This window comes from Vicugna pacos, chromosome 19, assembly GCF_048564905.1.
Source record: "Vicugna pacos chromosome 19, VicPac4, whole genome shotgun sequence".
Lineage (NCBI taxonomy): Eukaryota > Metazoa > Chordata > Mammalia > Artiodactyla > Camelidae > Vicugna > Vicugna pacos.
In genome coordinates, this window is record NC_133005.1 from 21173660 (window position 1) to 21195993 (window position 22334).

The window sequence follows — 22334 nt, forward strand, 5'->3', positions numbered from 1 at the left end:
CCTCGGACGGTGACCCTCCGCGAGAAGCAAGTTTCAAACTGGCACCGACTGCTGACGGATGCAGTGAAGGACCCTCGAAGCCTCCCACACGCCCGCCTGCTTGTCCCCGCGCCCTGAGTAGGGGGTCTTTCCTCCGCGGTGCCGGATCAACCTGAGGTTTGCCCCGCCCCTGCAGTTGCAGATTTGCAGGGTCTCAAGGCGTCCGCTGGGAGGCCGCGTCCGGAAGAGCAAGAGCAGGAGAGGAATGGGGCTCGGGGTTCCGCGTCTAAAGTCCCTTCCCCAAGCCAGAGGGGCTCCTCCCTGTCGCCAAAGATGTGGGGTTCAAGGAGGGCTCTGTCCCACTGGATTTGTCGAAGAGAGACTGGGGGCTGAGCCCAAAGGTCTTGGGGGTTAAAAGGCAGGCGATGAGCAGAAGGGCTCAGGGTAGACTGGTGGCGCCCTGGGAGGGGTGAAGTAGAAGTGTCCCACACGCCAGCCGCAACGCAGCGAAGGGGTTAAGGCACTGCGCCCCGCCCCAGCCCCGGGATTGGTGGCCCCGGGGGGCGTGGCCGGAGGGCGGGCCCGCGTTTGCCGCAGCCGCGGGTGGGCGGGGCCCTGGCGGGGAGCGGGAGGGGCGGGAAGAGGAGCCGGGCCCGCGCCTAGCGCCCCGCCGGGCGGGCTTCGGGCTGCGCCAACGAGCCGGGCCGGTGGCGCCCGCGCCGAAGACCCCGCACCGGACCCTGAGGCAGCGAGTAAGTGAGGCAGGCCCACTGCGGCGCCCCTCCCGGCTCCAACCTGTCTCCGTGCCCGCTGCACCGCGAGGCTCGTGCAGCTGGACCCGGAGCTGGGGAGGGGGCGCGTCCCGCTGCTGGGGTCCCGGGGGTGAGGGGAGTGGAGATGAGGCCGATGATGTCATGGATGCTTCGCAGGGCCTCGGGGAAGGTGGAGGCCGGAGGGGGTGCGGCCCGGATTATGTCACCTCTTCCCTCTGCGCCCCGCCCCCCCGGGCCACACGCGTTGCTGGGGAGCGCTGGGAGGTGCGGGAGGGATTTCTCCCACCGCAGAGACCCCCCCGACCCCCACCCCGGGCACCTCCTCGCAATGACCTGTGGCCAGGGTCTCTATCTGTTGGCGCTGCGGGCCGTGGGCTGCTGGTGATGGCGAACACCCGCCCTCCCCTCAATCCCCCGTGCGGAGGCTCGTGTGTGCGCGCGTGTGTGTGCTCGGGGTGTGTGTGGGGGCCCTGTCAGCCCCCTCAGTCCTGAAACACGGGCTTCATCAGAGCCAGGATCTAGGGGATGGGCCCCTTCCCCTTTGTCGCCGAGGGAAGATGAATCTCCCCTCACACATCCCACCAAGAAGTTCTGGAGACCTCTGCACCCCCAAAAGCCCTACAGTGACCCCAATACCTTTTCTCAATCCTTCCCGAAAGTCCTTCCTGATTTTCCTGGCCGGATTCGTTACCTCTTTGCATTGGTCATAACTACCATTCCCACACGCATTCTCTCTGCATCTCCTCAGTGCCAGGGCCCAGAGACCCCCAATACTGCCGTCTGTTCCCCCTAGTCCCAGGGAAGCCTCAAAATGAAATCTCTCTGGAGTAGCCTGAGCTAAGTGCTCCCAAACCCCTTCCCCTCAGGGGAGATCAGGGATGCTGTCCTGGGAGGCAGCATTTGGATTGGTCCTTGAAGGATGCAGGATGGCACAGAGAGCTGAGAAGAGATTTTGTGTGTGAAGTGGAGAGGGGCTCAGGTCAGGGGAAATAGGATGAGCAGCAAGAGATACCTTTAGGGCCCTGCTGCAAGCTCTGCTCTGGTTCTGAGGGCTGAGAGGAATGTTAGGCATTTACCCATAATACATTCACTTCTTAAAATTCCTGTAAGGTAGGTGTGAGAACCCGAGTTGGAATAACCTGCATGCAGTTCCACCCTTAATCAGTTGAGCTGGGATTTACACTTGGAGCTGATGCCTCCATAACTCTGCCTACTGCACTTGGCACTGCTCATGGAAGAATTTGAGCAAAGCAGGACAAGATTGGCTTTGCCCTTTATAGAGTCCATGGCAGCTGAATGGGGGAGGGAATGGAGGGCAAAAAAGGCCAGTGAGGCGCGCTCAGCAAGGATGTTGGCAGGAGGGGCTGCTGAGATCTTCAAGGGATAAATGGGCTGAGCTTGGGGCCTCTGAGACCCCCAAGAGAACGGTGGAGCATTACTAGCTTTGGGAGGGACATAAGTAGGGAGGGGCTGGGTGGTCACTGTGGGTTAGAGGGACCTGCCCATGTAACCCCCAGGTTTTGTCTAGTTAGCCACTTTGTTAATACTCATTAATACTGTTTGTAATGTCCCAGGCACTGAGGGTTGATAGTACAGAGATAGAGATAGAATAGGGCAACAGGCTGACATCCCAGGTTGCTGACCTGATGCCATGAGGCTGTCTTTGCAGACCATACTCAGCTACCTGGCCTAGTTCAGGACCCTGACTCACAGATGAAGCTCAAACCCTTCCCCTGGGCTCAGTTTCTGTCCATCTGGGAAACATGTGCTCCTCCTTATCTTGCCAGCTCCTGGCTGGGGTTTTGAGGAATGAAGCTGTAGCAGCCCAAACTTGGGAGAGGCAAGGGGCAGGCAACGCTTGCATGCGGTTGACCATAACAGGTTAGAATTATGGCAAGAAGCTCTTTGGGGAGCAAGGCTCCAGGGAGAACTGCAGTGTGTTGGTAGTCAAGGTGTTCCCAGGTGTATCACAGGGATAGGAGGGTCAGAAAACAGTTCTGGGACCTCATTTCCATCCATCCAGGACTCAGGCATCCAGGCCTGGCTGGGGACCACACACACTCCAGGGAAACAGTGGGTCAGAGTGGCATATGATCAGCCCCAACCTATGGTCAGATTCTCCTTTCCTAGATCTCCAAAAAGGTAGTACTGCATGTTTGTACTGCACTTTACAGTTTACAAAGCACCTTCCCAAACATTGTCACTCTCGCAATCATTATGATCACTTCTAGGTTTGCTCCTGCCCACACTCAGGCTTCTGGCACAGCCCCCTTGCCAGATCTCTAATCTCAATATTGACGCCTTCCTTCAGCATTTCAACATACTCAGGTTTCTACCATGTTTAATTCTAAAATTAGAAAAGAGCCCCTGGATCCCAAAACACCTTAAATTACTGCCCTCTCTGGCCTTCTCTTTTAGCAGGGAACTCTCTCATCTTTCCCGCCAGACCCTCCCTACTACTCCTGTAGTCTGGCTCTGCCTTGCACCACTTTTCTGAAATCATTCTGTCATAGATACCAGTGATGTTTCCACTTGTCAAATTCAGGGAATCCTCTCTAATCGCAGTTTTACCTGGCCCCCTTTTTAACAACAGGAGCTATCTCCCATCATAGTCTTCTTGAAGCCCACCTCATCTTAGTCTTCAGGGCCTACCTTCTCCTGGCTTCTTCCTGCTCCCACACTGCCACCCAGGCTTCTGGGGCTCTGCCACCCTAGCTACATGTGGGGCCCCACCCATACCACCCTTGAATGCTCATGATTCCAGTCTCTTTCCATCCAGTATGTGAAAGATATCTTTCTCTAGTCTTCCTCAGAGCATCTGTTTCTCCCAAACATTCTCCTCCTGTCATGCTAAGGGTGTCACACACACCCTGGTGCCCTGGTCCAGATCCTCCCTTGCCCCACCCTGGAACCCCATCTATGTGAAGTTTTGTCAGTTCTTCCTCCCAAACCCTTCCCAGATCTTCCCACTGGTTTTAAGCCTCAGGCCACTTACCTCCTTCCTCCCAGTCCCCAGTGGCTCCCTACACTGCATCCAGAGATGGCAAGAGAAAGGGGTCATGCTTAGGGTGGGAGGGTGATATCTGGGCTGGAGTATGAGGGGAGTGGAGACAGATCAGGGCCAGGGTGAGTCACTACAGGCACCTAGGCCATCAGACGTAAGGAGGCACTCACTCACAGGGTCCTGCACTTAAGTTGCACCCTAGGTGCCTCTCTTGCCTCATCTTAAGTCTCAGCCTTATGGGACACATGGGACAGATTGGCTTAAGGAAGGAAGGTAGTAAAGTACTGTTCTCCACACCTGGGGGCCAGATGCTGAGAGAATGGAATTTACAAAGGCAGTGTGGACTGGTTTCGTGGTGAGTTACCTAGGGCTGTAATTCTAGGTGTGGTGGCCAGAAGACTCCTGAAGGGCAAGAGTTTTGTCAGGCTTCCCTGGCCTGGAACCTGACAGGACAAACACAGCATTAGAATTGGGTAGAAGACAGTGTGAGCAGTGCACAAGGGGCCAAGAGCTGCCACCTGTACCCCTTCACCTTGGTAGAGAAGGAGGGCTCCCTGTCTGGTTTCTGGTGGGAGCAGGGGTTAAAGGCCTGAAGGGCGCCCCCTGCCATCTCTGGCACACGTATTTGAGCATCTCCACTCACGGCCGGCACTGCCTGCTGCCCCTGCCCGGTTGGATTATGAGGATCTCTGGGGCAGGTGTTCCCAGGTGCGGACTTGAAACAAAGGAACCAGGAAGCAGGGCCTTCCTGAGCACAGGTAACCCAAGGCCCTGCTCCCCCTGCTCCTGTGGGCCTGCCTTGGGGGAGGGGGGACGCACGTCCACAGAAGTACTCAGAGGAATTCACGGTGAACTGAGCAGGATCAAGGTCCACAAGGAGCGGGGGAGGGAAGTAATCCAGGAAGTCTTCCTGGCGGCAGTGAATTCTTTGAGGGGTTCTGCCTGCGCGGAATCCTCCAGGGCGCTGCTGGACGCGGAGGCCCCGCCCCTGCCCCGCCCACCTGTCGGAACCGCAGGCCCGGAGGGAGGCACGGCAGGCGCTCGCAGCGGGCGGCGCTGCGTCCTCTACCCTGGGCTCAGCCAGACCCCGGGCCTCTACCGAGGTACTGACCATGGGGAGGGGGCTCTCTCGTGCCAGGCTCCCGTGCGGCCGTGTTGGGAAGACCTCCGGGAGGGCCCCCTTGCCACGCGCTGCAGCCGCGGTCCCCGGCTCTCCGCGGGGGGGCGGGGCGTGCCTGTGGTGGCCCAGATGCGCGCGGCAGCCGCAGCGCCCGCTCACCTTACCCACTAAACCCGCGTACCCTTCCGCGCCCGCCGCCTTGGGGGGTGCCTGGCACGCGACAGCTCTGCGAGGTAGGTCCTTCATTCCTCCCATTTCGCAGAGGAGAAAACTGCAGTCCGGGATGGCTCAGTCGGCCCGTCCAAAGTCGCGCAGCTGGTTCGGGCCGAGCCCCGACAGCGAGAGTGAGGCACATGGCCCCTGCAGACCGGGCCTCGGAGGGTCCCAGGCTTGAGGACCTGTCGGCCCCCCACTCCCTTGGAAAGGCAAGGAGAGGATCCTGCGCTGGTAGTGAGCCTCCACTTCTGCCCTTGACTGCAACACCCTAGGTTAGGGAGCCGGGAAGGACTCCCATCCACAATTTTTGGATAGGGGTGGGTTTCTCTCCCTCCCTTAACTTCTGAGATTCCCTGTTGGGTTCAGATACTGCTGTCCCTTTCCAGCTCCATTTCCCCAGCCCATGAGGTTGGGATCTAGGGGCCCAGACACAGAGTAAAGAACCCCTAAGTTCTGGGGGTTGCAGTGAAGAGTTGAGGAGGGGTCACTGAGTCTGGGAGGTTCATTGAGGGGGTGGGTTTGAGGTGGGAGCTGAAGAGTGGAATACTGAGCTGAGCAAAGTTAGGAGGGTAGGTGCATGGCCCCTAGGAGTTGGCCTTTGTCGGTTGTGCGACAGGCGTCCCCTATTACCAAGCTATCACTACTTCCCCAGCCCCGTTCCTTCACCTTGAATGTTTGGGAACTCTTGTACCCACCGTAAAGAAGGGGACACTGAGGGGCAGGATGCAGATGGTGCCGAGTCTGACTTGGCTGGGGTGGTGTGAGTGGGGTTGGGGCTGATCTATCTCTGCCTTCCCACCTGTGCCCACAGTGCCCCCCTGGCTTAGTCATGGCGAAGCTGGAGACACTGCCTGTGCGCGCTGACCCAGGGCGGGATCCCCTCCTGGCCTTTGCCCCTCGGCCCTCTGAGCTCGGACCCCCAGACCCTCGCCTGGCCATGGGCAGTGTGGGCAGTGGGGTGGCCCACACCCAGGAGTTCGCCATGAAGAGTGTGGGCACCCGCACAGGGGGTGGGGGCAGCCAAGGCAGTTTCCCTGGCCCCCGTGGCAGTGGGGCCAGCAGGGAGAGGCCGGGCCGCTACCCCTCAGAGGACAAGGCCCTCGCCAACTCACTCTACCTCAACGGCGAGCTGCGGGGCAGTGACCACACAGATGTGTGCGGCAATGTGGTGGGCAGCAGTGGTGGCAGCAGCAGCAGCGGCGGCAGCGACAAGGCCCCACCACAGTATCGTGAGCCTAGCCATCCGCCCAAGCTCCTGGCCACCTCTGGCAAGCTAGACCAGGTCAGTCCCCAGGGCCTTTTTCTGGGGACGGGAGGCAGCCCAGAGAGGAGGTTGAAGCGAGCCTTTTTGGAGGTTAGGTTGTAGGGGCTGGGATAGCAGCTGGGCTGGGGAGCCTTGGGGGCCAAGTCCAGTTGGTGGGTCTAGGGCAGAGACCCAGCTGTAGGGAGGCGGGTGGTGGGTGTAAGGTGAAGACCCAACCAGGAGGGACACCCAGGATGGAGATGGGGGCAGGGGGAGGTGGAAGGTGGGGCCCAACAAGCTTAGGCCCAAGGGAAGAGACTGGGGCCAAGGCTAAAGCCCCATCCCAATGCCCACTTCCCCTTCCTTGCTTTTATGCAGTGCTCGGAGCCACTAGTTCGGCCTTCGGCCTTCAAGCCCGTTGTACCCAAGAACTTCCACTCCATGCAGAACTTGTGTCCCCCGCAGACCAACGGGACCCCTGAGGGACGACAGGGCCCTGGTGGCCTCAAGGGTGGACTGGACAAGTCTCGGACCATGACCCCAGCGGGCGGGGGTGGGGGCGGCCTCTCAGACTCAGGCCGGAACTCACTCACAAGCCTGCCCACCTACAGTTCCAGCTATAGCCAGCACCTGGCGCCCCTCAGTGCCTCCACCAGCCATATCAACCGCATCGGCACTGCCAGCTATGGTAGTAGCAGTGGTGGTGGTAGCAGCGGCGGTGGGTCAGGCTACCAGGATCTGGCGACCTCCGACAGTGGGCGGGCCTCCAGCAAAAGCGGGTCATCCTCATCCATGGGGCGGCCAGGCCACCTGGGATCGGGGGAGGGCGGAGGTGGAGGCCTGCCATTTGCAGCCTGCTCACCACCCTCGCCCAGTGCTCTGATCCAGGAGCTAGAGGAGCGGCTGTGGGAGAAGGAGCAGGAGGTGGCAGCTCTGCGGCGTAGCCTGGAGCAGAGTGAGGCGGCGGTGGCCCAGGTGCTAGAGGAGCGTCAGAAGGCCTGGGAGCGCGAGCTGGCTGAGCTGCGGCAGGGCTGCAGCGGGAAGCTGCAGCAGGTGGCCCGGCGTGCCCAGCGTGCCCAGCAAGGCCTACAGCTGCAGGTGCTGCGGCTGCAGCAGGACAAGAAGCAGCTGCAGGAGGAGGCAGCCCGGCTGATGCGGCAACGGGAAGAGCTGGAGGACAAGGTGGCCGCCTGCCAGAAGGAACAGGCCGACTTCCTGCCCCGGATGGAAGAAACTAAGTGGGAGGTGCGGGCTGGGGGCTTGGCTGTCATTTGTGTTCCCTTCCTTCTGTCGCTGGAGAAACCGGAGCAGCAGCTCACAGCTGTCACAAAGGGAGTGAAGGGAGTGGTGGGACCAACTAGGAGTGTCTTTGAGGACCAGAGCTGTCCCTGGGCTGTGTGAGATTAGCCATGCCTGTCCCGAGCCTGAGGAGGGGGCCCATGTGTCATTTCTGTCCTAATGAGGAGCTGAGCCTGAGCCCTGGGGCAGCTTGGTGCCACTGGGGCTGGATATGGGGGCTGGGTTGGGGGTGAGCAGAGCTCTGCCTCATCCTGACTTCTCTTCTCACTGGACCCTGCCCAGGTATGCCAGAAGGCTGGGGAGATATCCCTACTGAAGCAGCAGCTGAAGGACTCGCAGGCGGACGTGTCCCAGAAGCTGAGTGAAATTGTGGGGTTGCGCTCGCAGCTGCGGGAGGGCCGGGCCTCGCTGCGGGAGAAGGAGGAGCAGCTGCTCAGCCTGAGGGACTCCTTCAGCAGCAAACAGGCTAGTTTGGAGCTGGGTGAGGGCGAGCTGCCCTCTGCCTGCCTCAAGCCGGCGCTGACCCCAGTGGACCCGGCCGAGCCACAGGATGCACTGGCCACCTGCGAAAGCGACGAGGCCAAGATGCGACGTCAGGCCGGGGTGGCTGCTGCCACCTCCTTGGCTTCCTTGGACGGGGAGGCTGATGCTGGGGGGGAGAGTGGGACACGGGCCCTGCGGCGGGAGGTGGGGCGGCTGCAGGCTGAGCTGGCAGCTGAGCGGCGAGCCCGGGAGCGCCAGGGTGCCAGCTTCGCAGAGGAGCGCCGCGTGTGGCTGGAGGAGAAGGAGAAGGTCATCGAGTACCAGAAGCAGCTGCAGCTGAGTTATGTGGAGATGTACCAGCGCAACCAGCAGCTGGAGCGGCGGCTGCGAGAGCGTGGGGCCGCAGGAGGTGCCAGCACGCCTACACCCCAACATGGGGAGGAGAAAAAAGCCTGGACCCCCTCCCGCCTTGAGCGCATTGAGTCCACAGAAATCTGATCCCCTACCTGGGTGTGTGGCCTTTTGACCAATACTCTGTCAAAGGCCAGAGTCCCCAATATCCCCTCCCTGCCATCTCTTTTCCCCATGTGCCCTGTTTCCCCAGACCAAAGAGGTTCTCAAAGCAGCTGTGACCAGGACCCCCCCCCCACTGGGTGCCTCCCAGCTCTACCACTGCCCCTCTGGGCAGCCCGCTCCACCCTCCTCCCAAGGAGGAGATGGGACAAGGCAGAGTGAGTGGGAATGAGGGGCCCAGGCAGCAGGGGAGACCATGCTCCCTTTCTTGGCCCTCACTTGTTGGAGAGGTAGCAGGCCTAGGTTCCCAGCCCCTTGGTGGCTCTGGGCTGCTACTGGTGGCCACCCCGTGTCCAGAGGTGTTCTCTGTGCCCATCTCCTAGGCCATGTAGCCTGAAGGGGCTTGCGTGGGGTCTGCTGAAGGTGACAGACCTTGGGCTCCTGGCCTCTCCCCTTTCTGCACTTTTCTCCCGCCTTTGGGCAGATTGGCAGGACAAGTGGGAGCAGATGGCCTGCCTGTGGTTGAGAGGGCTACCTGCCCAGCCCCTCCCTCCCCAAGGTCTCTTGGGCTCAGGCCTCAGAGCCTGGCCTGGTCCTGAGTGTGTGTCCATGTGTGTGTGTTGGAGGGGAGGGCTGGGGCTGCAGGCTCAGTGCCCAGGGAAGATCTGCCCTCCTGTTCTTGGGAAGGGTCACCTGGAGGCTTCTTAGCTCTACCCTCACCCCTCTGGCCAGGACCCACAAGACGACAGCCCCATCTGCTTGGCTGACCCCACACCCAGGGCCACTGTCTGGCTCTAACTACAGCTATTAAGTGCTACCTGCCTCTCAGGCACTCCCCTCACCCAGTTTCTGAGGTCATATGAGTGTCTGTGATGTCTTCCTGTGTCTTCCCCAACTTGATTCCCTCAGCCTCCTCCTGCTTTCATGCTCAGCCTACTGCTTTCATGCTCAGAACATCATTGTCCTAGGCCACCTCTTCCCCCAATCCTCACCTTTTCTTCCAGTAGAAAATTTTGCTTGATCTTTGGTGCATTGCCCACTTCCAAGCTCCACTGGGCCCAGGCCTGAGCCTGAGGCCCTTGTTTTGGGGGGTGGGGAGATGGCTATGATTGCTCTTGAAGAGCACGGCTGAATGGAGAGGAACAGTGACTCCTGGGTGTCAGAAGCCTAAGGTAGCCCAGTGTTTGACCAGGGCAGGCCTGGCATGGCCACCAGTGGGGATTGGGACAGCCAGTGTCACTTCCTCCTCTTGCAGCCCTCTCAGAGTCCATCTCCCCAAGATAAGAAGGGAAAGGCAAATTTCTAACACACCAGCAATAAAAATCGGAGGAGGCTTGGCCTTCAGCCCTTGTATTTCTGTCTTTTGACTCTCTCCCTCCCACCCCTATTCTGGGTTTGTGGGGCAGGGTGGAGGGAGCTGGCAACTACTGTGAGCAATCCCCCGACCACTGACCAGCCTCCTCACATGACTGGTGACTGTTTCACGAGCTGTGCATCCCCCACAAAAACAGGAGTGCCCCTCTGTGTGGCCTCTGTCCTTCTGCACAGCCCCTTCTGGTGGCCCTCACCAGATCTCTGAACTGGGTTGGGGGCTGACCTGGCAATCACTGCCCATTCCACTCACCCTTCACAGCACCTGCCCCAGAACCTGGGCCTGGGCCAGAGGGGCAGGGGGAAGAGAAGGCATTAGTAGGAAAAAAAATAGAAAAAAATATGAAAAGACTCAGCTTTGGGACTTCCAACGACAAAAGAAATTATATATAAATATATATAAATATATATCTCTACCATATGTGATGGAAAGACTTCGTTTTCTTTTCCCAAAGAAATAAAATGGAGAAAGCCTCTTGAGTGGCATCCTTTTGGTCTGCTTGTGTCTTTGCACGTGTGGGAGGTGAGGCCTGGGTAAGGGGGGTGTGGAGGGCAAAGCTGGAGTAAACATTTCCCAGAGGAGGCATGAAACGGGAGGTGCTCACTGGGCCGTGCCAGGAGGTTGGCCCAAAGCCCAGGCTCCTCCACGTTGCCCAGGAGGAGTAGTGGTTCCACTTTTCTGCCCAATAGGACTTTCTCTTCAGCTCAGACAGTCACCAAAAGGATTTCAACTTAGTTCCAGCTTAGAATCTGGACACCAGACTTACCCAGAAGGCAAGTGATACGGACAACTAGAAACAGCCTGCAGTGTCCTGAGCCACTGTACAGCGATTAGCTGATGTCTGAGGGCAGAACACGTAGACGTGAAGGCTGAGAACCAACTTGTAATTAGTGGTGCGCCCCCAAAGGCAGAAGGGACGCAGGTGTGCTTCATGCAGTTAGCTGTCCTTTATGATAATTCCATTGGCCATCCTAACAGCCCCCCAATGAAGAAAACCTGATTTACAGGAACTCAAGAGAGTAGTTTATTTTTCCTAACCTGACAAAAAGTCTGGACATAGGCATCATAAGTGTAATAGAGGTTGGATCATCAAGGACCTAGACTTTTCATCCTTCTGCTCTCCCATCCTTAGCATCTTGTCTTCGCCATGCCACAAGGTGGCTGCCACAGCTCCCTGAAGTGATTGAGGCAGCAGCACCATGAAGGTAAAAGCTTTCCCAGAAACTTCATGGTTCCCTTTAAATTTTATTGGCCAGAATTGAGTCACATGTTCTTCCCACTTCAAGGAAGGCTGGGAAATGGAGTATTTGGCAAAGAGGAATGGGATTGTTATGGCTGCCTAGAAGCAATTCTAGTTCATTTCCTGGACTCTCTCTGGCTTCTGCTGGAAAGGGCAGAGTCATAATTAGGCACTAACAGTACTTGCCCTGGAATGGCCTGAGTGAGAGAATTCTGAGAAGCGGTGTCAGTGGTCTAGGGCCTCGAATGCTCACCCCCAGGCAAACAGTGCCCTCCACAGAGAGCAGGAGATGGGATGCCAGGCTTGCCCCTCCTTGCAGTGAAGTGTCCTCCCTACATTGGTTTTGTCTCACCGACAAGATGATGCCCTGGAGGGAGCACCATTTCTCAGGTCCCCCTCAAAGCCCTTAGGATGGGTGGAACAGCAGCCGAGGCACGGACAAAGAATGACGACCCTGATCAGCAGCCTACAATGCCCCCAGGAACAGTCTGGAGCCAAGTCCTCCTGGAAAGTCTCAAGAGCCTCCTCCTTGCCTAGTTGCCCATACCTACTCAGTGGGATCCCCTCTACTTGAGAAGGTGCAGGATCACCCTGGCTCACCTGCCGTAGCTCTGGCCTCCTCACCAGCTCCTCGGATCCATTCCTCCTAACAGCCTCGTCTTTCCATCACTAATTCTCCTCCTGAGAGCACTTTGTAGACACATCTCTATTGTAAATGCATGATTACTTCATTGAACAAATGAGGAATTAGGCTTAGAGAATTTCTTCCGCAAGACCATAAAACCCTGAGTGGCAGTCTAAGGTTCGAACCTGTGTCTAGGCAATTCAGTGATTTCCAGAGCGGTCCATCCACGGCGGTGTTTCCCCTCTGCAGGTCCTAGACTCCTCCCAACTCCTCAGCAACGTCCTCTTGTGGAAAACGTCCTTGGAAAACGCTGATAGCGGTTTTTGAACCTCGGCCGCACCCGTCACTCGCGCAGCAGCCGGAAGTAGCGAGCAGTTGGCCGGAAGTGAGGCTGTGAGGCCGGGGGTGTAGCCGGAGAAGTCCCGGTAGCTCTCGGGAGTGGGGTCTGGTGTTGCGGCGCCCGCGCTCGCCAGGCTCAGGTGAGTGGCGGCGGCCGGGGAGGGGGTTGCGGCAGCCGCTCCCTGCGATCCTGGGCCTTGGCCCGCGCCTCCCGCCCTCTTGGCCTGCCCCGGGCCGGCGCGAGCCGAGGCCGGGCTCCGCGCTTCCGGGCCTGGGCTGTGGGCGGCTTTCTCGGTTACCCGGCCCTAGGAAGAACCTCGGCGACCCGGAGTTTTGTGACCTTGGGCAAGCGGCTTACCTGAACATTGATTTTTTCGTCTGTGAGATGAAGATAATAACTATTTGCCTCACAGTGCTGTGGGTGAGAAGGTAGTGAGATATTATGCCGCTCCTCTGATCACACTTCAGTATGCATGCGAATCACTTAGGGGTCTGGAGATTCTGTACGTCTGGCTTGGGGCCTGAGATTCTGCGTTCACACTAGCTTCCAGTGAGGCTGATGCCGCTGCTCCGCAGGCTACACTGTGAGCAGCAGGGTCCTGCGGTGTTTTGCTTAGTACCTGGGACAGGTTGAGTCTTCAGTAAACATCAGTACAATATGTATGTACCCTTTCCCAATTTTTTTTTTTACAGTGTCTGGTTGCACAAGCCTAAATGTCCTATTGATGTCCCTCCCCCTTTTTTCTCTCCAGGGATAAGAAAGATAATTGCTCTTTCTTTTTCCGTGCAAATCATGACACAGCTCTTCTGTCTCAGGGAGCTTTGGGCCCTCTTCATACCAGTTAACGTTCATTGGCCTCCTCAGGTGATGCTTCATTGCCCACTCACTGTAGACCCTTGGACAGTGCTCTGTCCTGTGGAGCTGAAGCCAAGGGCTAATGTTTTGTGCTGTAGTCATTTATTGTTGCTGGAATCTGAATTTATGTTTTCTGCACTGTGCTCACACTTTGTGAGTAGTAAAAACAGTCGCCTTTCCAGAACTAGATTGTAGGGCTCTCTGCTCTAAGTGGTCTTGGGCAAGCTCTGGCATGAATTTGCTGCTGCCTGGTAGACCAGGATAAAATCTAAAGACTCTGTGCTGCATGATACAGCTGAGAAAGTGAGGCCTTTGGTAGTGACATAGGTCTAATTTATCAGTGTGGTTTTCTTCCCCATTCATTGGTTTAGTTTTTTTCTGGTTTCCAACAAGGCCGTGTCATTCATCATGCAAATAAGTCAAATTTGATATCAAAGAATTTTGAGATTCCCCCTTCACTTGTCTGAAATACTATACTGTGTGGCCTTGTGAATCTAGGAAAGCAAATAAAACCAAATGTTTGGTTGTGCTAACAGTGATATATACATGGACTGTTTATTTGGAAATTTTTTCACATGACTGTGGGTGCAGATACTTCTCTTTACCTGTCTGGATTTTGTCAGCCCTCCAGTAGTCCCATTTAGGTGGGCTGAGAGGACATGAGTGTCTATTCTCTTATACCCAGAGGAAACCCTCTAAGAGGAGTGGCTCTAACAGAATCATCTGTGGGGCCTTCTCAGACTGTATCTACCCAGGCCCTTCTTGCTGTTCTGATAGAGGAATAGCAGAGTTAGAAGAAGAAGAGAGAGCTATATAAGCTAAAAAAAAGCAAACAAACAAACTTTTACAGATGATTGTGATGTGCTCTTTTCTCTCCCTAAGTGTGGAAAGTAAAAGGAAGTGGATGAGATAGGCTGTTAGACTTGATTTTGGTTTGACTTAGCTCTGTGTGTGATACTTATCTTGACCTAAACACCTTTGCACTAGTGCTTTACCTTCAAGTACCTCTCTTGCAGGTTGTGCTTCTTTGTGGAAACAGAAGCACAGAAGAGGAGAGTCTAGCCCAGTTAGCATCCACGTTAATGGCTAAAGGTTCTTACTGTCAGTCTCTAAGCCTTCACCAGGGGCTTTAAAGCTTTGTAGACTCTAAGCAGGAGACTCCATCCAGGGCCTGGAGAAAGTTAGTTTTTTGCTTTCTTAACTCTCAGGGCTGTTCAACACATTATTTGCTAAGCAAAAATTGGGTTTGAAGAATCCATTTGTGGCAATTTTATCAGGACATAAGCGAGTTAAATTTTTCCAGCAAAAGAATCAAATCAGAATTAAGGGATGAGATCTGTTAACTGTAAATTAAATATGCTGAGAGTGTCATATACTTGGTCTACAGTTAGCATGGCTGCCTCCTCCGCCTGGCTCCCCTCTTCTAACTTCTGGACTGTAGTTTAAAACAAAGCTGTTCTGCCTTGTTCAGACCTGTACCTGGAAGGTGGAAAGGTAAGATTCCTCGCTTTTGCTAAGCCACATCATTCAAGGGTTGTTTGGCCAATGCCTTTCAGAATAGCCATGGTCTAGTGGTCTTTGAGGCTCCACTTTGGTTCTTGAGGACCCCTAAAGAGGAAATGGGAAGGAGGGTGTACTTGGAGCCTTAAACTAGGAAAGGAGCTTTATGAAATGATGTTCACATGTCTTTGAACCTTTAGAGAGGGCATCAGGAGTTGTCAACTGGGCATCTCATAGTGTTCTTTCCATCTTTCTCATGGATTCTATGGGAGTCATTAAGTAAGGAAGAACTAACTCTCAGCTGTGTTTCTCTCCATCTGGGCAAAACACCCCGATCCCCTCGTTTGTAGTGCCTTTTTCCCCAATCTTCTGCTTTATTGGTTCTGTATTTACCTTGTGTTTCTTCCCTTTCCTCTGCACAGTACTCAAGACCCAGCTTCTGAAGTGGTTATATTTCAGACCTATATATGTAAGATCTGGTGCCTATACAGTTATTCTAAAAGTTGCATGGTGAAAAAGTGAGTAGCTACTGTTTGCCATTTGCAGTTTGGCTCTGCATGGCTCTAAGATTCTTTGTTTTGTCATCATTTCTGTTACTGGGCATCCATGAAGTAGTTCTACAGACAGTAGGAAGTACTTGCACTAGGAATAACTTTTCAACATTTTCCTTGAGTATTTATTAATTTTTAATATTTTATTTATTTTTCTTTGCCAGGAAAGATAATTAAATTTAGTTAGTTAGTTTTTCGATGGAGGTACTGGGGATTGAACCCAGGACCTCATGCATGCTAAGCTCCTGCTCTGCCACTGAACTCTTCCCCACCCTTCTATCCTTGACTATTTAGGTTGCTTTCTCTGTTCACTTATTGTCTTCTTGAAGAATATCTTAATTTCCTGTTAGAATATGCATTTTGTAAATTTTTTTTAAGTTACACAAGTACATGGTTTACATAGTTAAATAGTTTGACAGATCTTATAACACTGAATTTAATTCCCTTTCTTTTCTCCCTCCATTTTTGTTACACAGAGGCACTTTTCAGCTATTTGTCTGTTCCTTTTGGCAGTCATTGGTGTATTTGTAAATAGCATGTTTGTGTTGCTGTTTCTTGATTTCTAGAGTATATCTATGTCTGTGAAATCTTTTGGTTTCTTTGTTATGAGCTTTGATGCTCTAGGTCTCTTGTATCATTACTGTGTCTCCCCCTACCCCACTGCCCCTCCCTTCATCCTCCCAATATAGTTTGCTTATAGTTTTTGGATAGGCTGATATTCAAAGTTTATATTGATAAGATTATGTAAGTATTATTTATAGCTGAACAGAAAGTGTAAAATGATGACATTTTCTCTCTTGTACAACTTTTTTGTTTTCTCTGGAGTTAATAATTTTTGTTACTGTTGTTATTGGCTTGGTTTTCTGTCTCTATTACTTGTTCGTCCTCAGATTAAGCATCAGAAATGTAAATCTTCTCTGCTAGGTAATATCCATCCCTTCCAACATGAGCTAGTTGCTCTTTACATCTGCTCACAGCTGTAGTCCTGGCATCTTCCTTCATCATTATCGTGGGATTTCCTTTTACTTCTCTTCTATGTTGAACTAAATTTCAGATCACGTATCTCTTCTGCTAACCTTCAATTATGATAGTTCTCTTTACCTAAATACGATGGCATCTTGTAACCTCATTCCTTCATGTAGGTAAACGTTGGTCTTTGAGGTCTTCCTTTGATTCTTCTCGTAAGTAGTATGTACTAACCATAGTGATAGCTAGGATTCTACACTGTCAGAGGTATGAGGGGCTTTTGAGCTCACCTGTTTTAACCCTCCAGCCTTCCTGGCACCTAGAAACCCTATAGATTGTTCAGGGTCCTCCCCATCCCCCTGTCTGGAATCTGACTCTTTTTTGTCTCTCCAGTACACTAGCAATGTGGGTTTTGGAATCAGATAATCTTTGATGTCAAACACCATTCTGTCCCTTGGCTGTGTAATCTTCAGCGGGTTTCTTAATCTTGTAAAGTCTCTTTTTCCTTGTTAACAATTTGGAGATAATAAAGCCTACCTTACAAAAAGGTTGTAAGGATTGGAACTGATGCAGATAAAACAGCTCATTCAAGGCTTGGCACAGAGGAGGCCCTAAGACAGTTGTAGCTCCTGTTATTTCCATCTTGAGACTTAGTGTGTATTTTTTGTTTGTTTGTTTGTTTTTCTTTGTGAGGGGGAGGTAATTAGGTTTATTCATTTATTTACTTATTTTAAGGGAAGTACTGAGAATTGAACCCAGGACTTTGTGTGTGCTAAGCACACACTCTACCACTGAGCTATCCCCTCCCCCTGGGACTTAGACTGTATTTTTGCAAATCAAAAAGAGCCACATCAATTCAAAACACTGGATATACGCCAGTCAAACTTTGATGTTCCAGGAAATGGTTCTGTTTTTCATTTTTGGACCATTTACAGTAATCTCATTAAGTACTCTTAGGTAGTATTAATTGAAGTAATTTAAATTATTTAGTATGCTTTTAAAATTATTTATAAAAGTTTTTGTTAAATTAATCCATACACTCTTCTGTTTAACAGTTTTAACCCCAATAAAAAGGAGAAAAAAGTTAATTTATCAGAGGTTTAGCAGGAAGTCTCCCAACAAGGAAGCTGTATAGTTATTTTCTTTTTATGTAAGTGTATTTTAAGTGATGGCACTTGTGCTCTGTTTGTTCCACTGAGTATTTGTATGTGCTTTCCATGTGTTGATGCCTGACACACACTTATTCTGTAAACCAGCCTCCTCCCTCTAGATGGACATTTGGTTATTTTCAATTTTTTGCTATTGTAAAAAAGTATTTTGTCTTTTTTTTTTAAGTTATTTTTTCCGATCTAGTTCCCAAGATGAGATGAAGGACTTTAAACAATTGCTTTAGTTGTATATTGTGGGGGACTAAATTTAGATTCCAGGTTCCAATTCCGGGTTCCAGCTTGGTACCCTTAAAAGCCCTGTTCTGTCAGCTGAAGAGTTCCATTACTTGCTCTCTCCTTGGTTCCCACCATGCCTGTGCTGCAATATTAATTGAGATCCCTCATGACTGTTTTCAGGCATAAATCTTTGATTATCATCTAAATATTAAAGAAAAAATAATTACAGTATTGTTTTCCTGATGTTTTCTAATTTTTAAAAAGCTGACCATCTGCATTCATAGAAGTAAGCTAATAGTCTATAGCAGACTTACTCTTTAAAGGGCCAGATAGTAAATATTTTATGCTTTGAAGGCCATATATTCTCAGCCAATTACTCAGTTCTGCTCTAGTAACAAGAAAGTAGCCATAGACAGTATTTAACTAATGGCCTGGCTATGTTCCGATAAAACTTAGGTTTAGGCTCTGGGCCATAGTTTGCAGACACCTAATCTATAGCATCTGGACCCACAGGTTGAAACTTGGTAGGCAGAATGGTCCACAGGCCACAGTAAAGAATCAAATGTATAAAGATTTGGTATGAAAGAATTCTACTCTGGTTCACAGAGAAATTAGAACATATATTCCTGCCATCCACAGAAACCTGTGTAGCTGGGCTGCCCGAAAAATGCCACTGGCCTGCCCTATAGTCCCCTACTTCTTATGCTGTGGGCTTGGAAGGAAGAGATTGATAGGGGAGTTGGTTAGGCATTTCACAAAGTCATCCTGGTACCCTCAGAGTCCTCATGGGCTTTTCTCCAGCAGGAGCCCTGTCTAGTCCATGTCTTGGAAGCTTAGGGCTCCCTGGGTTTTGCTTGTCAGGCTTTGCCATTTCTTTGTTTGGACAGTTTTTATTAAAAAAACATGCAACATTTCGCACATTTGCATGTCATCCTTGCACAGAGGCCATGCTAATCTTCTCTGTGTTGTTCCAATTTTAGTATATGTGCTGCCAAAGCGAGCACAGTCTTTGGCATTTCTCAAGGAGAAGGAAAGACAGTAAACATTTGGAGAAAGCAGGAGTACAGCAGAGTCATTTCCATAGCCTCTCATGGTTTCTACCGTGGGACAAAAATGGGACTTGTGCTGCTCACAGGCAGGATAGTCAACACCTGATTGATTGACTGGACGCATTGCTAATCCGCCTCCTCCAGAGGAAAGCTATGCTGCTGTACCCTTGTTTGCCAGCAGGGCAGTCGCATGAATTGGTACTCCCTGAGCTTAGTTTTTGAGGTGCTCTTTGATTCCCACCAGTGAATTGACAGTGAACAGGTCCTATGCCTTCTGCCCTCCGCTACCAAAATGAGTGAGTTTTTGAGTTAACTTCCGAAGTGCATGACTACTCTGCAGTAGTGATTCGGACTCTTAGAGGCCTGGAGAGGAGAAAAGGCATCTTCTGAAAGGTACAGGAGCAGCATTAGAACAACAAAACTCTGTAATCACAAGTTTTGTATTTTAGGAATAGGGAGGGCTATTGTGGGTATAATTAGTTAAACTTTACACCAAATCCCACTTTTTACTTTGGCTGTTAGCACGGAGCTTTTACCAACTTTCTTATTCTCCAAGTGTGTTCTTTATGTGTTGATTTCAAAGAGATGGAATAGGTTGCTCACTTTTGTTTGCAGCTTTCTTTTTGGAAACCTGCTTTCCTCCTTCTTGTTAGATGTTAGTGGAGCAACTGTCTCTTTTCTAACCATAAAGGAAGTCTCCAGAGGACAGAGGAAATTCAGACTGAGGACCAGTCCAAAGAACTGCCCGGTAGTACCCCAGGTTTGAGGTTTTCTGTGCCTTTATGCAAGGCAGATGGGGTTTATCCTTGATGTATGCTATCTTGTGGTTTGCACATTCACTGGCATTGAACTTACTTAAGTGGACAGCAGTGTAGTTTTAATCCATTCTTAATGTGTAAATTTTGGTATTGTAATAGGTGGAAGCCACTTATTCTTCGTCTACCCTTTTTTCAGTATCTGGCACCAATTCTGGCCCAGTCATTTGTGATCCATGGCTCTTGTGATATGCCGAAGATTTCCAGGGAGTTTCTGTGGAATGCCTTCCTGTCCAGCTCTAATCAAGCACCATATAAACAAGAAATTGCTTGATCAAACCTGTGAGGACTGTGTTCTAACTGCTAAAATGATCAATACTGACACCAGAATGGCAGCCAATCTCAAGCTATTAAAACCTTTAGGATATCAAGCATTTTGCAGACCTTTTGCCTGCAGTGCGACCCGAAGTGTGGCATGTTGGAGTATGGGAAGCTGCACATGGCACAAGAGACAGGACCTTCCAGAAAAGAGCCTCTGCCATCCTGCCAAAAAAGTTAATATTTATAACACCTCCACTTCTTGGAGGATCCTGGCGACTAGGAGTACCTTCCTGGGTTTGGAATTCAGCAGGGCTTCTGCCTCTAAGGTCAGCACATTGAAGCCAGGATTACCCAGGGCCATGAGAGTTAATGAAGAGGATGTGGAAGCTTTTGATTCCTTTGAAGATCCCCGAGTTTTTCTACAGCTAAGACCAGAATACCAGCTTCACAGCTATAATAGATCTGAGACTTGCCAGCCCCTGTCTGTTTCAGAAGGTGAATTAATTTTGCACAAAGTTACAGTTTATCAAGATAATCTTCAGCCTCAAACTATTGTTGATTATTTCTGTAAGCTGAGTTCTTTGCCTGCAGAGCAGCATCCTGTTTTGCTGTCCAGTGTCAGCTTTGCTCTGCTCTGCCAGCTGAGTGTGAAAAACATACAGCTCTTTGATGCCCCAGATCTGATCAGTATTTTGAAAGCCTTTGTCAGTTTACGAATCCCTCATTCCCATTCAATGCTAGATGTGTTTGAAACCAAATTTTGCCATAAGGTGTGGGAGATGAGTCTGGATCAACTTCTCTTGGTGGCTGACCTCTGGCGGTGCTTGGGCCGCAGAGTACCTCGTTTTTTAAAAATCTTTTTCAGTTATCTGAACTTGCACTGGAAAGATCTATCCTTGTCCCAGCTGATTCACTTAATTTACATTATAGGTGAAAGTCGTCAGGTACCCCAGGACCTAATGCAAAAACTAGAATCATTGATCCTCAAGTATATAGATTTGATCAATATAGAGGAGTTTGGTACAATTTGTTTGGGATTTTTTAAATCAAGTAGTGGTCTTTCTGAATTTGTCATGCGGAAAATTGGAGACTTGGCTTGTGCTGACATGCATGATCTGAGTAGTTATGCCTTAGTGAATATTCTTAAAATGTTCCGTTTCACTCATGTGGATCACGTAAATTTCATGAAGCAATTTGGACAGATTGCTCCTCAGCGAATTCCTTCCCTGGGAGTTCAGGGTGTCATGCACCTGACTCTTGCCTGCTCGGCCTTACACATCCTGGATGAAGGCATAATGAATGCTGTGGCTGCGTCTTTGCCTCCTAGGGTAGCATACTGTCGAAGTAAAGATGTTGCCAAGATTCTGTGGTCATTTGGAACTCTGAATTACAAGCCACCCAATACAGAAGAGTTTTATTCTAGCCTGATAAATGAGATTCACAGAAAGATGCCTGAGTTCAATCGATACCCAGAACACCTGCTCACATGCCTGCTGGGCCTGGCATTTTCTGAGTACTTTCCAGCAGACCTCATAGATTTTGCTTTGAGTCCAGAGTTTGTCAAGTTGGCTCAGGAGAAAAGTAAGTTTGAAGTCACTAAGGAGCTATATACTCTTGATGGTACAGTTGGCATTGAATGTCCAGATTACAGAGGCAATCGTCTTAGCTCTCATCTTCAGCAAGAGGGGTTGGAAATGGTGTGGAATTTAGCAAGGAAGGATATGGACTCAAAGCCTGAATTCCTAGAGGCTCTCTTTTTACTTGAGACCATGTTGGGTGGGCCCCAGTACGTCAAACACCATATGATTTTGCCTCATACTCGATCTTCTGATTTAGAGGTTCAGCTTGATGTTAATATGAAGCCATTACCATTTAACAGAGAAGCTACATCTGTTGAAGATGAGACCAAATTAAGGCTTAAGCATGTGGGAGTCAGCCTTACAGATGATTTGATGAATCAGCTACTAAAAGGGAAATCAAGAGGACATTTCCAGGGGGAAACTGTGTCAGACACTGGGCGGCAGCCCATGAAATCAGAGGAGAAGATGGCCATACCTGTGGCGGACCCCCTTTGCAATGTGGCACACAGATTGGGGGCCATGGAGATGGCTGATCTGTGCCCCCCAGCTTGCATGCAGGCCCCACAAGTGAAGCTGGCTATTCAGTTGACAAACAAGAACCAGTATTGCTATGGTTCCAGGAATCTGCTTGGGCTGCACAATATGAAGAGGCGACAGCTGAATCAGCTTGGGTACCGTGTGGTGGAGTTATCCCACTGGGAATGGCTACCACTACTGAAACGGACTCGCTTTGAAAAGCTGGCGTTCCTTCATGAGAAAGTGTTCACCTCTGCTCTCTGAAGAGCCTTCAGGTCCAGTTCTACTCATAAGTGCTGTGGATGTGCACTGTGCCAGGTGCTGCGAAACAGTTATAAAAGCCAGAATGTAGGTTTGCTAATAAAATCATCTGTTGAGGAGACTTAGTTGTGTTCTTGTCTGTGGCAGATGGAAGCTAGTGTATGTTACTGTGAATTAATTATAACCTAGTCCAGTTGTATAAGGTGCTGCTAATTTGTGCAGATAAATAATAAACATCTTAAAATGTCTTATGATCAAGTAATTCCAGTCTCATTTTTCTCTCTCTTTACTGGCCTTGCCTCATAGTTATTTTGAATTTTTAGGATAAAAGTGTAGTCAGGAATTGTCTAAAGTCCATTTTTAAAAAATGGTTTTCATATACTTTGTT

At 51.1% G+C, this 22334-nt stretch overlaps 3 protein-coding genes and 1 non-coding gene across 10 annotated transcripts in view; 3 read left to right on the top strand and 1 right to left on the bottom strand.

Moving 5' to 3' along the window:
* The first annotated feature begins 595 nt into the window (after window positions 1–595).
* Window positions 596–10487, top strand: LZTS3 (leucine zipper tumor suppressor family member 3). 4 transcript variants are annotated; one of them, XM_015241811.3, is made up of 5 exons: window positions 596–731; window positions 5139–5301; window positions 5904–6374; window positions 6714–7580; window positions 7917–10487. In XM_015241811.3, exons 2-5 carry the CDS (start codon window positions 5230–5232, stop codon window positions 8613–8615), a joined length of 2109 nt encoding a protein of 702 aa, XP_015097297.1. In that variant the 5' UTR covers window positions 596–731; window positions 5139–5229; the 3' UTR covers window positions 8616–10487. The 4 variants fall into 4 exon arrangements, with proteins under 4 accessions (XP_015097297.1, XP_015097298.1, XP_031530844.1 ...); XM_015241812.3 differs by having other exon boundaries at window positions 607–731; window positions 5139–5364; XM_031674984.2 differs by lacking the exon at window positions 5139–5301 and having other exon boundaries at window positions 614–731.
* Window positions 10488–12231: 1744 nt separating this feature from the next.
* Window positions 12232–22200, top strand: FASTKD5 (FAST kinase domains 5). 2 transcript variants are annotated; one of them, XM_015241806.3, is made up of 3 exons: window positions 12314–12346; window positions 14450–14556; window positions 19468–22200. In XM_015241806.3, exon 3 carries the CDS (start codon window positions 19505–19507, stop codon window positions 21947–21949), a length of 2445 nt encoding a protein of 814 aa, XP_015097292.1. In that variant the 5' UTR covers window positions 12314–12346; window positions 14450–14556; window positions 19468–19504; the 3' UTR covers window positions 21950–22200. The 2 variants fall into 2 exon arrangements, with proteins under 2 accessions (XP_015097293.1, XP_015097292.1); XM_015241807.3 differs by lacking the exon at window positions 14450–14556 and having other exon boundaries at window positions 12232–12346.
* UBOX5 (U-box domain containing 5) overlaps window positions 12242–22334 on the top strand; it is a 31739-nt gene continuing 21646 nt past the window's right edge. For 2 of the 3 annotated variants that reach the window (XM_006207327.4, XM_015241810.3), the window contains exon 1: window positions 12242–12346. The gene's annotated coding sequence lies outside the window, so the exon portion shown is untranslated. Of the gene's footprint in view, window positions 12347–14449; window positions 14557–22334 lie in introns of all 3 variants that reach the window. The other variant, XM_031674985.2, reaches the window with a different exon arrangement.
* On the bottom strand, window positions 18362–18468 carry LOC116279152 (U6 spliceosomal RNA). Its single transcript, XR_004188508.1, has one exon. It is a non-coding gene; the product is annotated as a U6 spliceosomal RNA (small nuclear RNA).